This window comes from Chiloscyllium plagiosum, unplaced genomic scaffold, assembly GCF_037043375.1.
Source record: "Chiloscyllium plagiosum isolate Xiang-an unplaced genomic scaffold, Cpla_swu_hap1 HiC_scaffold_32, whole genome shotgun sequence".
NCBI lineage: Eukaryota > Metazoa > Chordata > Chondrichthyes > Orectolobiformes > Hemiscylliidae > Chiloscyllium > Chiloscyllium plagiosum.
Genome location: NW_028270170.1, coordinates 13099400 through 13117151, shown reverse-complemented (window position 1 = coordinate 13117151; position 17752 = coordinate 13099400). Strand labels below are relative to the sequence as shown.

The window sequence follows — 17752 nt, the reverse complement described above, 5'->3', positions numbered from 1 at the left end:
TTATAATTAGAACTGAAAATCAATGCACTATCTCTGTCTCTGTCTCTCTCTCTAAGGTGACTATTATTTAATTTCTGAAGATGACTCGTAAACAGAGGGTGAGTTATACTCTTTCACAGGTATTGCTGGTTTTTATCTTCTGGGAAGGAAAGGTTTACCGTGAGCTTTGTCCCAGTCTCTGGTAATGTGTCTTGATAGCTCAACATAAAATTTCACTTTTTGTTTAAAAATATTATTTTAATCACATAAAAAGAATGTACAATCAAAAGCATTTCCTACAGTGAGTGGACAATGAATACTGCCAGGAATCATTTCACATTTGAGCACAGTTGTATTTCAGTACAAAGTTGGTACCAGCCAACTCTAATTACAAAAGTGTTGTGGAATACTGCATTATATTTTTCCTCTGACAACGCCGTGATTTCCGTCCCCCTCAGCTTTCATTGTCACCTCATGATGCTTACTCGGTTTCATGGCACACGACCCTTAGTCACTCTTTGGTATCTCAGTCAATTCCAAAAGGTTTGTTCATATGATCGTCCAACTCCTCTGTGTTACCTCAACACCAGAAAGTATTCTACAAAAATTTTTTAAAACATGCAAATTGTTCTCAATGCCCTCAGTGGTTTTGCCACAGGAAGCGGCATCAACTGTCAATTCCATGAGATGACAGGGAATCTCCGCAGCAAGGTGATAACCTTAGGCAAGTGTGAACCCTGGACAACAACTGTGGGAATTCTGTTCTGAGCCAGATCCTTGACTCAACAGCCAGCCATAGAATCTACCCACCTGTCCACACAAACCCTCTGAAGAGCAACCCACCCAGACTCTATCCCTGTAATCCTGCATTTCCCATGGTCAATCCACCCAGCCTGCACATCTTTGGACTGTGGGAGGAAACCGGAGCTCACAGGGGAAACCCACGCAGACACAGGGAGAATGTGCAAACTCCACACACTCGCCCGAGGCTGTAATCAAACCCGGGTCCCTCGTGCTGTGAGGCAGCAGTGCTAACCACTGAGCCACTGTACCACACTGAGTGCTTTAGGCCCCTGAATGCCTTCCTGCAAATCCCCAGCTAAAACTAACCAGACCCAACTTCACTCGTGAGACATTTGCACCCTCACACATTCATGCTAGTTACTGGGTCAATGAAGTGGCTACTGATAATATTGTGTTGTTTATAGGCTTTTGCCACAATAGGCTACACCTAATCCCCAATCTGTTTCAGTAAGGACCTTGTAGATTTAATCAGGCTGCATAGTTGGTAAAAGGAGAGGAAAGGTGTTTTCTGTCCAAATTTAAGAAATCGCCAACCTATTGAATAGTCACTTTGCTTTCCAACAGGGACAAGCCATATTTCTGTCTTCCCCATTGTCAGTGACTTCACAGATCCAATCTATTCTGCTGCAATCTGTTGAATTATGGATTCGACCAACCACCCGCCCGCCCTTCCGCAACCTGACCCCCACATCCCACTTAAACACACACTCCCTGAGGAAATATTCTCTGTGCCCTTTTTAAAAAAAAAGATCGTCAATTTCCAGAATACTTTAACAACTTTCACTGTTTTGACAGCAATCCTTTAAATAACCATAGCAACGATTAGGCAAACCAAAAAAACACAAGCATTGGGACAGAGTGAAACTGGGATTGAATGAACAGTCAATTTTGTTCTGCCTCTGTTAACCCACAGAAGGTTCTGATCAGACCTGATTTTGAACTTTTGAAGATTTCAGTGTCTGGCATTTATGTTTTGCTTGCAAGTTGTTTGATATACCAGTCCATGACCAATCAGATCCTACGCCTGTTCCTCTTAGATATGAAGAGGGGGTTTCTTTGTACTTGACCGTGAGGATCTTGCACTGTTACTGCTGTCTAATGATTTGCTCTTATGAGTGGACTCCATATCAGAATGGCTGGTTTTGTGGCTGATTGCACCTCTCTTGTCTATTAACTGCACTGAGTGGGAGTCCCTACCTTTCTCATAGTCACTGTTTGACCGATTCTGTTGCTCGCAGGCTTTCAGTGGCCTCCTGTAAAACAATTTGCGAAAAACGTGAACCAATTCTACAAAGCTAACAACTGCAGAAAGAACACCAACTACAAAATAGAACATCAAAAACACGGTCTTCTCCATAGGACGGGAAACAAAACAGTCTACAGTGTGAGGACATGGGAAACCGATGCAGAGAAACTGGGGTTCGATTGTAAAGCCGAATATTAAAAACTGAGAAATGATGAGGCCAATCTCAATGATCAGACGGAGAATCACTTGAATCATGTATAATTTCTGTATCCTTGGCTGATCAAAAGCCAGCCCTTCCTTCTGGACGATGCGGACGCGCTCTTCCTTCTCACCTTTCGAGGACAGGTGCATAGCGTAGGCCACAAATATCAGAGTCGGGATAGACAGAATCACAATGTGGAACACCCAGAGCCGGAATGGTGAAATAGGAAAGGCCTTGTTGTAACAGACCTGTTTGCAGCCTGGCTGCAGTGTGTTGCAGGCAAACTCCTCCTGCTCGTCCTCAAAAATGTCACTGCCCACCGTGGCCAGGACGAGAATTCGGAAAATCACCATCAGCAGGAGCCAAATGCGACCCAGCAAAGGTGAGTGGCTTTTGATGGAATCGAGTAGATCGCTGAGGAAGTTCCATTCTCCCATTGTAACTCAGTCCAACTTTCTCTATTGCTGCTCTCTCAATACCTGCAGCAAGGAAGCAAAACATTTATCAGAGATGCATGAAGTGACTCAGTTAATACTGTTAATATTCTCACTCCAGCTTCTCAGAGATGGTATTACACACATCCGGAGCTGGTGGGACTGGGACTTGAACTTGGGCCTCCTGACTCAAAGGTAGGGACACTACCAGTGTACACAAGCGCCCTACCAATTAACACCATCCACTCCCTTGCCTTAAATGCTGCATTCGTTATTGCTTGTTTAGCATTACACCCTCCTAACCACTGCAAGTTAGATTAAGCCTGATCCCTGCGGTTGACTCCGATATCAATTCAAATGGCAGCACTAAGCAACAGTCCTGTAATATAATGTCCCGCCAACTAAAACCTGAAAAACAGAGCAGCACTATGATGGTTGATGGAATTGAACCCAGAGTCTTGAAGAAAAGCAGTTTGGAACACTGTATCACATAACTCCCGAGTTACAGAAGACTTCTATAGCAGCCCTGACTATACCGGATAAATAGATCACTGATATATGTGAGAGAACAAAGTCACAAACCTCCTCCAAGTTTTTCAGTCAGTAGAAGATTGCCATTGAGGTTATTTCAACTGGAGATATCGAAAACAGGAGCAGAGGAGACCATTCAGCCCTTCGTGTCTGCTGCCCCATTTAATACGATCATAGCTGATCATCCAACTCAATACCCTGTTTCCACTTTCTCCCCATACCTTTTGTTTGCTTTAGCTCTAAGAACTATATCTAACTGCTTTTTGGAAATGTTCAATGTTTTGACTTCAACTGTTTTCTGTGGCAGAGAATTCCATAGGTTCACCATCCTCCGGGTGAAGACATTTCTGCTCATCTCAGTCCTAAACGGCCCACAACTCCAGGTACCTGTGATGAAAACAAGACCATCTGATCCCAGAGCTGAATCTGGCATCATGACCATAAAGAGTTTCTACCAGGAAAGTAGGGGATGGGGAGGAGCATATAAAAGTTGCCAGGATACTGCTGTTGACTCTTTACCAGAACCAAAGTTGGAACTGAAATACCGGCGGTGTCCTGTTTCATAAAATTCTCATCATGATTGTGAAGTGTTGCTAAGGAACATCCGTATTAATTCCATCAAACAAATATAACAGTGGAGGTCTGAAGGAAGTTTTTCAATAACTTAAACCCCATCATTTGAAGAAAACATGATTATGGGGTTGGTGCAAATACCTATGCAACAGCATCATGCAAGAATGCACTGAAACCTCTAATCTCTGTCAGAAAGTCATGAATGGAACTGTCTAGTTGCAAGGTATTCCAACAATTGAGCCCTCATTGGTATTGTGCCATTCACTATTGAGAATTTGATTGCTTTGTGTAACCATTTCCTGCTCCCCCTTGGTGTGTTAACACAAGTGATTCCAGCAACCCCAGCAATCCTGCAGCGGCTCACTGTTCAGTCTCAAACCCAGTAAATAGGGCAAATCTTTGAAGATTCCATCCTTGGGACAGTGTCTCACTAACAGCTGGTAAACTGAACGCAGATATCCATGTGGCTTTTCCCAGTGTCCAAGCTACTCCAGAAAATTCAGGAGGGTTCCCTAAAGAATGCTACCCTCTTAAGTCAAGTTTTTTGTCCATTCAATTTAGCAACAACTATGATTGGTATGTATATAGCACCTTCAATACGACCGCATGTTCTACTGCTTCACAGAGGCATGATAAAATAAGTGATGGCACCTACCTACGTACGGTTAGATTTGGCACATGGGCAAAAACTTGGTCAAAGAGGCAGATTTTAAGCAGCCTTTAACAAGAGACAAGTGAGGTAGAGAGACAGGACAGGGGTTAGGGAGCAACTTCATGAACCTCACCTTCAGCAGCCAAAAGACACAACCCTCAATGACAGAGTGACTGAAATCAGGATAAAGTTATAAAGGAAGGAAACAGATCCTTTGGTCCAATTGGTCCATTTCGACCAGATATCCTAAACTGATCTAGTCCTATTTGCCAGCATTTGGCCCATATCCCACTAAACCCTTCCTATTCATATACCCATCTAGATGCTTTTTAAATGTCATAGTTGTATAAGTTTCCATCATTTTCTGTGGCAGCTTGAGTTCCCCTGCTCATCTCCACTACAGACTGAAAAGTTGCCCCCTAGTTCCCTTTAGAATCTTTGCCCTCTCCTCTTAAACCTAGTCTTGGACTCCCCTACTCTGAGTAAAAGACTGTGACTATTCACCATGATCCTCATGATTTTATAAACCTCTGTAAGGCCACCTCTCGGCCTCTGATGCTCCAGGGAAAAAATGCCCCATACTATTCAGCTTCTCCTGGTAGCTCAACCTCTACAATCTCGGCAACATCCTTGTAAATCTTTTCTGTACCCTTTCAAGTTTAACAACATCTTTCCTATCGCAAAGACACCAGAATTGAACATAGTATTCTAAAAGTGACCTCACCAGTGTCCTGTACTGCCAGAACATGGCATCCCAACTGCTATACACAATGCAGTGACCAATGAAGGTAAGTGTGCCAAATGCCTTCTTCACCTCACCATTTACCGGTGACCCCACTTTCAAGGAACTATGCATCTGCACCACTAGGTCTCTGGTCAGCAACTCTCCACAGGGTCCTACCATTTACATTCCTGATGAAGGGCTTCTGCTTGAAACGTCGATTTTCCTGCTCCTTGGATGCTGCCTGACCTGCTGTGCTTTTCGAGCACCACTCTAATCTTGACATAGACCATTTACTGTCTAAGCCCTGCCCTGATTTGCCTTTCCAAAATGCAACACTTCACATTTATCTAAATTAAATTCCATCTGCCACTCCTCAGCCCATCGGCCATCTGATCAAGGTTCTGTTGTACTCTGAGGTAACTTTCTTCGCTGTCCACTACACTACCAATTTTGGTGCCATCTGCAAACTTATTAACCATATCACCTACATTCACATCCAAATGATTTTGTGTAAATGATAAGTACTCAAGAAGTCAGGGTTTAGAAGAGCATATATATCTGACAGCATTGTTGGGCTGCAGGAACTGACATCAGCAAACAAACAGGAGTGAGGTGATGCAGGGATTTGAAAACCAGGTTAAGAACTGTAAAACTGAGGCATTGCTCACATGGGAGCCAGTATAGATCAGAGAGCACCAGGCGATGGGTAAACAGGGTCTGGAGCAAGTTAAGACATAGGCTACAGAGTTTGGACACGCACAAGTTTATGGATTGTAGGAAATTAACCAGGGCTGTGTGGCAATAATGAAATCTAGAGGCGAGAATGAGGGATTCAACAAAAGAACAGAAGAGAAAAAGGAGTTTCAGAAGGCTATTTGTCTTTTCTGAACGTTAAGCTGCCCTTTGCCAGTCGTAGAGGAGAAGCAAAACAATCCACAGAGTATCACACAGCTCCAACAGTGTGGAATCAGGCTATTCGGCCCATTGAGTCCACATCGACTCTCTGAAGAGCATCCCACCCAGACCCAGCTCCCCCCCAAACCCTATCCCATAGCTTTGCATTTCCTGTGGCTAATCCACCTAACCTACACATCTTTGGAATGTGGGAGGAAATTAGAGCATGGAGAGGAAACCCATGCAGATACAGGGAGATTGTACAAACTTCACAAAAACACCGGAATTGAACCCTGGTCTCTGGCACTGCAAGGCAGCAGTGTTAGCCACAGTGCTGCCCCACATCCTGCAAAGCTTTCTTTCGCAGTTTCATGCAGGGTACTGAGGCCAACTATAATGCCTCACCTGTTGTCTAGACTGAGATCAAGCTAGAAGCCTAGTGTATGTTGGCCAATCCCTAACCTGCGTACAGCCACAAAGCTGTTACCAGTCAAGGAACGATCGGGTGCGCTCCCACCAGGTGACAAGAAACAAGGGGAAAGCAAAGGGCTTTGTGCATCTCAAAATACAGGTTTGTCAGAGGCTGGTGAATTCCTGATCTTTTTGGAGTTGTTCACTTGCAGCTTCATTGAATTCTTAATCCAGAAACTCATTAAAAACTGTGGGGACTCGGGTTCAAATTACACCGTGGTGGCTAGTGGACTTTAAATGTGCTTATTAAGCCTGGAACTGAAAGCTCATGTTAGTAATGGTGATTGTTTGGACCATAAGATATAGGAGCAGAATTAGGCCATTCGGTCCATTGAGTCTCCTCTGCCATTTGATCACAGCTGATATGTTTCTCCACCCGATTCTCCTGCCTTCTCCCTGTAACATTTGATCACCTTATTAAATCAAGAACCTCTCTACCTCTGTCATAAAGACACTCAATGACTTGGCCTCCACAGCCTTCTGTAGCAATGAGTTCCACAATTCACTTCCCTCTGGCTGAAGCTAGTCCTCATCTCAGTTCTAAACAGGCATCCCTATCGTTCCTTCACCTTCAGGCTGTGCCCTCGAGTCCACATCCCACCTACTAGTGGAAACATCTGGGAGTGGAAACTATCCAGGCCTCTCTCAGCAAGTTTCAACAAGATCTCCCCACATCCTTCAAAACTCCATCGAATATATTCCTCAACCGCTCCTGGCCTCTCGGACCGAAGGAATGTGTTGACTTTCAATTACCCGCTGCAAATGCTTAATTAGCGGAATCAGTTCAAGCCCAATTTAAGATCATAGAGACTTCAGAAAGAGAATTCTACAGGATGGAGGCAAAATGGCTGGAGGTTTGAGTCCTAGCTTGTAAAGTATTCAAAGATTTGGGTGAAGTTACAGATAACAACGTGAATGCAGTGGAGTGAGAGGAACAGGAGCATCAAACAACAGGAATCAGGATATGGTGCAGCAACAGATTTTTTTTGCAACTCCATTCATTTCACTCCAATTCTTGTTATGGATTTGATCCCTATAAATTTGCTAATTGTTCTTTAATTAAGCTTCCACTTTTACCTTTCCACTAAAGATTGAAGATTTGCAAAATCTCTTTCATTGGATTTGTTAACACCAGCCGATTGCCATTTTGAAATTCCTATCTCCTTGGGACTGCTCCAGTAACTTTCACAGAGTCACTTCTCTTTTACTCTTACTTTCAATAACTTTCATATGCTGAACTGACCCTTAGCTGTGGAGGGTCAGTCACTGAGTGCATTCAAAACAGAGATCAATAATTGTATAGATGCTACAAATATCGGGGATACAAGGCTAGTGCAGGAAACTAGTTTTGAAGTAGAAGATATAGTTGAATGGTAGAGCAGGCACGATGGGCTGAATGGCCTCAGATTCATAGATGTTTATAGCACTGAAGGGGTTCATTCTGCCCATTGCACTGAGCCAGTCAAAACAATCTGACTATATTAATTCTACTGTCCAGCTCTTTGCTCATAATTCCACAAGCAATGGCAACCCAAGTAAATATCTAAATATTGCTTAAATGTTCCGACTCAACCACTCTTTCGGGCCCTGCATTCGAGACTCCCACCAACATCAGGGGAAAATAATATATTTTTGACTCTCCTCTTAGCCTCCCATCTGTCGCCTGAACTCTCCTTCTTCCGCTCATATTTCTCAGGTTCCTACACAGCACAATAATTTCAAAGTTCTTGATCCTATGTGTAATTCTGTTCACAGCTCCTCTCACCCTATCCATCTCCACCAAATGCAACATTTCTCAGACTCTAGCCTTTGGTGAACCATTAATAGTGAAACATCACTCTTAACCTTTCCTGACTCCAGCCTTAGGAAGGAATCATTTTTCACCAAGCTTTCACAACCCTTTTCTAAACTTTCCTCGAATTGGACTGTTTCAACCTTTCCCTCTCCTGCCAATGGTGAAACTCAATGGAGGGGTGTTTCTCTATGTTACAGGCTCTATACAAACGCAAGATCTTGATGTCTATCAATGCTGCAAATAGCTGAAACTGTGTGGAGTGACGTGGACAGGAGAGAATTTGAGTAATCTCAGTTGCTCGTCAACTCCCATTCCCCCCCTCCACAAGTGAAATGCATCTCCCAATAAACTACATCACCCTTTGACCTGTCCCAGTCTAATTGGAGCCATAGGTTTAAGTGTTTTTAAAATGAATTTCTGGAACAATAATAAATCTTCTTGTAGCACATCATCAGTACTTCTGACAAATGGATAGCACAAATGTCATTAGTTCCCAACTACATTCAGTATGAAGTGCTGAAGGGAAGGGTAATTGGTGGCAGGAGAAGAATTCAGGTTCATCTGCCCTCAGTTGTGATATTCAATCAGAAGTATAGAATGCAGCCCATGCCACACCCTTTGCTCTGATTATAGCACAGGCCCTTCAAACAGCCAGTGGCTGGATTAAGGACTTGGCATCTCTGTTGATTTGGTAGCAACAGCTGTCCCACCACAGCTGGGAAAGATTGCAGGAGGAATCGGGGAGCTGACAAAATTCTTACCATACAAGCTGCTGAAAATATTGGCAAACAAATCATTTGTGTGTGTTTAAAACACATCCCACATTTGTTCCCTCATTAACACAAAACCTGTGGGGTGTAAAATTGACATTGACTCCCTGTTTTAGAAGCGGTTTGATTTTTATTCGTAAGGAAATAATTGTTGATTGCAATACCAGTTGTGCACCTAGGTTGCAATCTGACAAACCTTAACCCCGTGAATCATAACATTTATTCCGAATATTTCTTGAATAACACTTTCCCGGTCTGTGTCCCCTGTACCTCAAGAATAAACACAAAGGATCACCACCAGCCTCTAATTTATACACTATCCTGACTCAAAAATGTATCAGTGATTTGTCTTCATTGCTGGGTTAAAATGCTGGAAGTATCTAACGTGTACCTGTACCACATGTACAGCAGTAGTCAAGTTGGTAGCTAGTCCCCAACAGTGAATGTGACCCACAATACTCACATCCCACGAACAAGAACAAAACTTTTACCCAGGAAGAGTCTATACCATCTATAAATACGAAGCTTGTCTCGATTAAGAATTCTTCTTTGTTAGTTGAAATAGCTTTAGCACAATAGCAGTGCCCTAGCTAGAGAACAGAAAGAAAACCCTGTCAAGTGTGAGGTTGTCCATTTTGGAAGGACAAATAAGAATGCGGAATACAGGGTTAACGGTAGGGTTCTTAGTGAGGTGGAGGAGCAGAGGGATCTTGGGGTCTATGTTCATAGATCTTTGAAAGTTGCCACTCAGGTGGATAGAGCTTGTAAGAAGACCTATGGTGTATTAGCGTTCATTAGCAGAGGGATTGAATTCAAGAGTCGTGAAGTGATGTTACAGCTGTACAGGACTTTGGTTAGGCCACATTTGGAGTACTGTGTGCAGTTCTGGTCGCCTCACTTTAAGAAAGATGTGGAAGCTTTGGGGAGGGTGCAGACAAGATTTACCAGGATGTTGCCTGGAATGGAGAATAGATCGTACGAGGATAGGTTGAGCGTGCTAGGCCTTTTCTCATTGGAACGGAGAAGGATGAGGGGTGACTTGATAGAGGTTTATAAGATGATCAGAGGAATAGATGGAGTAGACAATCAGAAACTTTTTCCCTGGGTACAACAGAGTGTTACAATGGGACATAAATTTAAGGTGAAGGGTGGAAGGTATAGGGGAGATGTCAGGGGTAGGTTCTTTACCCAGAGAGTGGTGGGGGCATGGAATGCGCTGCCTGTGGGAGTGGCAGAGTCAGAATCATTGGCGAACTTTAAGTGGCAATTGGATATGTACATGGATGGGTGCTTAAGCTAGGACAAATGTTCGGCACAACATCGTGGGCTGAAGGGCCTGTTCTGTGCTGTATTGTTCTATGTTCTCTGTTCTAAAATTTGCCTTATGGTTTACATTAATGAGCAGGTTGTGTATTTATGCAAGGAACCTAAGAAAACGTGGAAGATTTCATGTTTGAACATCCTCTCAAACTAGGACTATAATCAGGCTTTCAAATTATTACCATTGCCAATGAATTGGAGAAAATGGGCGGAAAATCAACAATGACCTTTATCGAAAGGATGAGCTGATGGCATGAATCCTGCATGCGCATTTATTTTCATGACATTGGTTGTCTTTGATTGCTCTTTACTGGAAAGGCAGTGGCATAATGGGTAATGTCACTGAACTAGTAATTCAGTGACCCAGACAAATGGGGTCATGGGTTCAAACCCCACCATCATACCAGCGGAGTTCCATTAATGCATCTGAAATAAATAGCCAAGGTGCCATGAAACTACCATCAGTGGCTGTAATAATATCCTACAGGAAACCTCCTCCAGTCTGGCTGAAATGTGACTCCAGACCCACAGCAATACAGATGATTCTTTCAGAATAGAGATTGGGCAACAAATATCATCATTGCCAGCAACGTCTGCTTTTCCCATGAATGATTGGAGAAATAAGGTGGAGCATACTGTCATCATGAAGACCGCAGACATATAAGTGTGATAGAACAGGCAACTACACGCACATTAGAACAAGTAAATGGCCAATGGCCCAAGGTGCCTGGGACTGTACTTCAGGATGCAATTAGCAACTCCACAAGACTCAGAGAGAAGGTGGAGGATGGCAAGTGGGACAATGGGTAATCATAGAACAATCTGGGGGAGACCGAAGGCCATTCAGATTAGAAGTGAAAGTTACATTTGGGTTATTACTTTGTTAAGACTGATCAAAATAACTAAAACTAATTCCATCTTTACGCTCAGCAGTAAGAATACTTTGCTGGTTTCTGTGACATAGTAATTGGGATATCAGAGCAATTAGCTTCCACAGCATCTAACATCAAGCTTGCAGGCACAATCAGCCATAGTAGCATTGACGCTTGCTCTGGCTTCCCTTTCAACTTGGCTGGCAGATGTGCCTGGTCAGAAATGAAAAGATCAGGCAATTAGTGGAAAGATCAGGCAATTAGTGGGCTGATGACAAGTCTTTTCCTGAGATTTAATACGATCAAAACTCCCTCGGGATCTGTCCCAAAGCTCTTCAGTAGCTTGGCCAGTAAATGTGGAAGTATTCACTGTGTTTCACAGCTGTTGTTGGTTACTGTCCATTCGCGTGAGGTCAGCACCAATAATATGCGAGGTCATGTCTGACCAACTCACATCCTGAATTTCATGTGGAATACCCAGGCTTTGTTCGTCCACAGCCTGCCATACTGGGAATCAAACAAAGTGTCAAATGGTTACAATTCAGAAGACAGCTTTCAGCCTATTGTATCTGTGGCAGCTCGATGGATAAGCAACTCCATTAACTCCACTCCACCACCTTCACCCCATCACCTTGCAAATGTTTTGTCTTCACAGAATCACAGAAGTGTTTGGGCACAGAGGAGGCCATTTGGTCCATCATGCCTACACTGGGTCATTAAATGAGCATCATTGGCACGAGAAAATCTCATGTATTCTCGCCCACATTTCCTTGCACAGTATCTTTAATGCAAATAATTAACTAATTCCATCTTGCTTGCCTTAATCGAAGCTGTCTCCCCCACACTGTCCATACCCTAACTATTTGATGAATGATTTGGAGATGCCAGTGTTGGACTGGGGTGTACAAAGTTAAAAATCACACAACACCAGCTTATAGTCCAACAGGTTTAATTGGAAGCACACTAGCTTTCGGAGCGACGCTCCTTCATCAGGTGATTGTGGAGGGCTCGATCGTAACACAGAATTTACAGCAAAAATTTACAGTGTGATGTAACTGAAATTATACATTGAAAAATTGATTGTCTGTTAAGCCTTTCATCTGTTAGAATACAGTGATAGTTTCACTTCTTTCATGTATAAATCACAAAACCTTTTTTTAAAAGTTGCATTCTCGGGTTAGCTGTTAACAATGGTGATAGCTAGACAATATGTTGAAGGTGTTGGCCCCCTGTGTTCTCTGTCTATGACCTGATGTTTAGATTGATTCTAATCTAAAAAGTGAGATAACAGAGTTTTACATAAATTCATGCAGTTTTTGAGCAAAGTACAATGTAACTCTGCAAGTACAAATTTGTACTTGCAAAGTTACATTGTACTTTGCTCAAAAATCAATCTAAACATCACGGCATAGACAGAGAACACAGGGGGCTAACACCTTCAACATATTGTCTAGCTATCACCATTGTTAAAAGCTAACCCGAGAATGCAACTTTTAAAAAAAGGTTTTGTGATTTACACATGAAAGAAGTGAAACTATCACTGTATTCTAACAGATGAAAGGCTTAACAATCAATTTTTCAATGTATAATTTCAGTGACATCACACTGTAAATTTTTGCTATAAATTCTGTGTTACGATCGAGCCCTCCACTATCACCTGATGAAGGAGCATCGCTCCGAAAGCTAGTGTGCTTCCAATTAAACCTGTTGGACTATAACCTGGTGTTATTTGATGAATGAGTAGGTGAGTCATAGTGTCTGACAACAGGCCTTTTGTCCCCCAGCCTGGTCCATGCTGATCAAAATGTCCATCCATGCTAACCCCATTTCCCTCACAGCCCATATACTTATAGTCCTTTCCTGAGCATGTGTTTGCCCAAATGCCTTTTAAATGTTGTTAATATACCTGCCTCAACCACTTCTGTTGGAAGCTCATTCTATATGTGTACCATCCTCTGTGCAAAATAGTTGCCTTTCAAGTTCCCTTTTATTCTTTTCCTAAACCTTAAACTGATGCCCTTGAGTCCTGAGTTCTCCAACTCTGGGAAAAAGACTGAGTGCATTCACCCTGTCCATGATCTTATACACTTCTATAAGATCCCCACTTGGTTTCCTCTGCTCTAAAGAAAGAGGTCCTAGCTGGTCTAACCTCTCCCTCTAATTCAGGCATTGAGTCCAGGCAACATCCTTGTAAATTTCTTCTGCACTCTTTCCAGTTTAATAACATCCTTCCTACAGCAAGGTGACCAAAACTGAAAACTATACTCCAAGTGAGGCCTCACCAAAATCCTGTAAACTGCAACATAATTTCCCAACTTCTATACTCAAAGTATTGACTGATGATGACCAGTGTGCCAAAAGTCTTCTTCACTGCCCTGTCTACCTGCGACTCTACTTTCAGAGTTCCGTGCACCTAAACTCCCAAGGTCTCTCTCTGTTCCACTACACTACTTAAGGCCCTACCATTCACCATGAAACTCCTACCTTGATTTGACTTTCCAAAATCCAACACCTCACACTTATCTGTATTAAGCTCCATTTGCCAATTCTTGGCCCACTTCCCAGGCTGATCAAGGTCCTGCTGCAATTTCTGATGACGTTCCTCACTGTGCATGATACAGCCTATTTTAGTGTCATCTGCAAACTTACTAATCATGCCTTATACATTCTCATCCAAATCACTGATATAGATAACAAACAGCAATGGGCCCAGCAACAACACCTGAGGCACTCCGCTAAACACAGGCCTCCATTCTGACAAGCATCCTGCCACTATCACCCTTTGCTTCCTAACATCAAGCCAATTGTGTATCCAATTTACCAGCTCCCCCTGGATTCCATGAAATCTAACCTTCCAGAGCAGCCTACCATATCAAAGGCCTTACTGAAATCCATATAGACTATGTATACTGCCCTGCTCTTGTCAACCTTCCTGGTCACTTCATTAAAGTGCTCTAACAAATTTGTGAGGCATGATTTCCCACTCACAAAGTCATGCTGACTACTCCTAATCAAACCCTGTCTTTCCAAATGCATGTATATCTTACCACTCAGAATATTCTCAAGTAACTTTCCAACCACAGATGTTAAGCTTACTGGTCTATAGTTTCCAGGTTTATCTTTGCAGCCCTTCTTGTATAATGGGACAATGTTCGCGACCCTCCAGTCTTCTGGAACCTCATCCATGGCTAACGATGATGAAAAAATATCAGTGAGGGCCCAGGCAATTTCTTCTCTAGTCTCTTGCAGTGTTCTTTGATATATCTGGTCAGGACCAGGAGATTTATCCACCTTTATACATTCTAATACATCCAACACCCCCTCTACTGTGATATGTATGGACTGTCCCCAAGATATCACCACTAACTTCCCCAAGTTCCCAAGTCTTTATGTCTTTCTCCATGGTAAACACAGAGGAATAATATTCATTTAAGATTTTGCCTATCTTCTGCGGTTCCACAGATACATGTCCAATTTGGTCCTTGACGGGCCCTATTCTGTCTCTAGTTATTCTTCTTCCTTCAATATACTTATATAACCTCTTTGGATTCACCCTAATCTCCTCAGCCAAAACTATTTCACGTTCCCTTTTCTCCCTCCGGATTTCCTTTTTCAATAAACTCCTGCATCTTCTATATACCTCCAGGGATTCCCTTGATCCCTTCTGCCTGTACTTGAGCCATGCCTCCTCCTTTTCTGGTCAAAGCCTCAATATCTCTCTTTACCCTTGCCCTTCACCCTCACAGGAACAGATAGACCTTGAACTCTAGCTATCTAACTTTTAAAGGCCTCCCACTTACCAGAGGCCCCTTTGGCTACAAACTACTCCAATCAGCCCCTGCGAGCTCCTGTTTTATTCCATCAAAATTTGCTTTGCCCCAATTTACAACTTGAACCAGTCTCCATAACTATCTTAAAATTAATACAACTATGGTCACTGGTCCCAAAGTGCTCCCTATTGTCACCTCCATCACCTGTTCTGTCCTATTTCCCAGGAGTAGATCAAGTTTTACCTTCCCAAGTAGGACCCTCTATATACTGCTTGGGAAAACCTTCCTGAACGCACTTAACAAATTCCACCTCATCTAAGCCTTTAACGCTCTGGCAGTCCCAGTCTATGTTAGGAAAATTAAACTCCCCTACTGTGACAACCCTATTGCTCCTGCAAGTCTCCCCAGTCTCCCTACATAATTGTTCCTCTAATTTCCATTGACTATTTGGACGTCTATAGCACAACCCAATAACGTCGTCACCCTCTTCTTATTTCTTAGCTCCACCCACAAAGCCTCACTGGATGGTCCTTCTGTTATTTAATCTCAGAGTATTGCTGTGATACTCGCCTTAATCAAAAATGCAACTCCCCTTCCTCTACCTAAAGCACTGACACATTAAGTTGCCAGTCCTATCCCTCCCTGAGCCATGTTTCTGTTATGACTATAATATCCCAGTCCAACTATAATATCCTATCTATGTCCTGAGCTCATCGGCCTTACCTGTCAGTTCTCTTGCATTGAAGTAGATGCAATTTAATCCAACAGGCATTCCTTGCTCCCTGTTGTGTTCCAGCCTGACCTGCCTCTTCAATTTACTATTTCTGATTACTGTATCTCCTTCCTACCTCACACCTGCCTCCCTGCTGTGGAGGATCCCACCCACCTGCCAATCTAGTTTAGGTTATTTTCTCACTTCACCGTTGCTTCCTCAATTGAATTGCGATTGCCACCATCCAACATGCTGTGATTTGAACCCAAGTCTGTTACATGAGACTTTGAAAGAGTAATCTGGCAATAATACCTCTACACTATCGCCTCACCCTATTTAGATAATGGTCCAAATCCCTATTGAAAACTGTAATTAAAGCTACCTCCAACACACACATACTCAGGCAGTGACTCCCACACCCTTACCGCTTGCTGCTTTTTCTTTGCTCTTGTCACCTCTGGTACAGCTGCAGGACAAGTAATCCAGAGGCTGAAGGTAATGCTCTGGAAACATGGGTTCAAATCCCCATCATGGCAAATGGTGCAATTTGAGCTCAGTCACTCAGATTCTGGGATGGCAATGCACTAGTAATCCAGCACGCCAGCCTAATGCTCTCGGCATGTGGACTCAAATCCTACAATGGCAGAGAATAAAATTCAAACTTTTTTTAAAAATCTGCAATTAAAAGCTGTGGCAACTGTGTTTTGTTTTACGATTATATAAAACTATATCACCAAATTGCTGTAATTATGGGTGGATCCTTATGCTAGTGTAACTCTGAACCAGCTATCAATAGACGTGGAGATTGAGAGAGATATGGAAAGAAAGGGAAGAATAGTTCAGTGATGACTGTCCCTGTGCTTTGACCCGAAATTTCTCTGCACCTCCCAGCTACCAACTAACTACTTCAGAATCAAATTACAAAGACAATCTCAGTTGAAAGAGAAACAGATTCTTTCCACCTCGATAGTCATGTCATCAGAGCATGGAAAGAAACATTCCCCTCTGAGCAGAAATATTGTCCCAAATCTCAATGATTATCTTCACTTCACGGCTTCTTACCCCTTCATCCTCTGTCTGTTCCTTTCTTTCCCAACTATCATCTGAATGGATGATTCAGTCTCCTCCTGCTTGCTCCAATGCTTCCTATTCTCTCAGTCCATCGTGGTTCATCTTCGTGTGGAGTTACTTTGCACACTGAGTGTACAGTCCTGGGGCACCAGAATATTGGCTTGAAGCTACGATGTTCTGGTTCAGAGGCCAGAGTATTACCATCATGACAATGAATATCGTCTTTATGCTGCAGCACTGGAAAGAATTCAACAGACACTGTGCCCTTTTCTAGAAACTGGGGCAACTGTATGCTATATCTGCGACCAGTTCTGCTTTTCTCCTTCTCCACTGGATTAATATAAAAGGTTAACAGCTGGCAGAACATACAAGAACATTTTGCATCATTGTCGATTGTCATAAAAACCCACTTGGTTTACTAATGCCCTTCAGGGAAGGAAATTTGCTGTACTTACAAGGTCTAGCCTACATGTGATTCCAGGCCCACACTAATGTGATTGACTCTTAACTGCCCTTTGAAATGGCTAAGGAAGCTCCTCAGTTGAAACGCAATTAGGGCTGGGAAACAAATGATTACCTTGCCAGCCACGCCCATGTCCAGAGTAAATAATCAGGAGGACTGACTCAAGACCTCTACCATGAATTGTACATGGGACAGTTCCAACTAGAACATCTTCTGCTTTTCATCTAACCTCCAACAATGCTCCTGAGTATGCTTTCTCAGCCACCTGTCTTTCATGGGATGTGGGGATCACTGGCTATGCCTGTGTTTGTTACCCATGTCTAATTGCCCTGGAGAAGCTGCTGGTGTGTGACCATCTTGAATGGTTGCAGTCCATATGATGTAGGTATCCCCATGATGCTGTTAGCAAGGGAGCTCCAGGATTTTAACCCAGTGACACACTGAAGGAACAGTGTTATATTTCCAGGTT

At 43.0% G+C, this 17752-nt stretch overlaps 1 protein-coding gene across 5 annotated transcripts in view; it reads right to left on the bottom strand.

Moving 5' to 3' along the window:
• Positions 1-223: 223 nt before the first annotated feature.
• Positions 224-17752, bottom strand: part of LOC122539820 (gap junction delta-3 protein-like) — a 51277-nt gene continuing 33748 nt past the window's right edge. For 3 of the 5 annotated variants that reach the window (XM_043674891.2, XM_043674895.2, XM_043674890.2), the window contains exon 2: positions 224-2710. In XM_043674891.2, coding sequence (XP_043530826.1) covers positions 1817-2668 — 852 coding nt within the window. In that variant the 5' untranslated portion in view covers positions 2669-2710 and the 3' untranslated portion in view covers positions 224-1816. Of the gene's footprint in view, positions 2711-3247; positions 3563-16174; positions 16277-17752 lie in introns of those variants that run through there. The other 2 variants (XM_043674893.2, XM_087977621.1) reach the window with 2 other exon arrangements.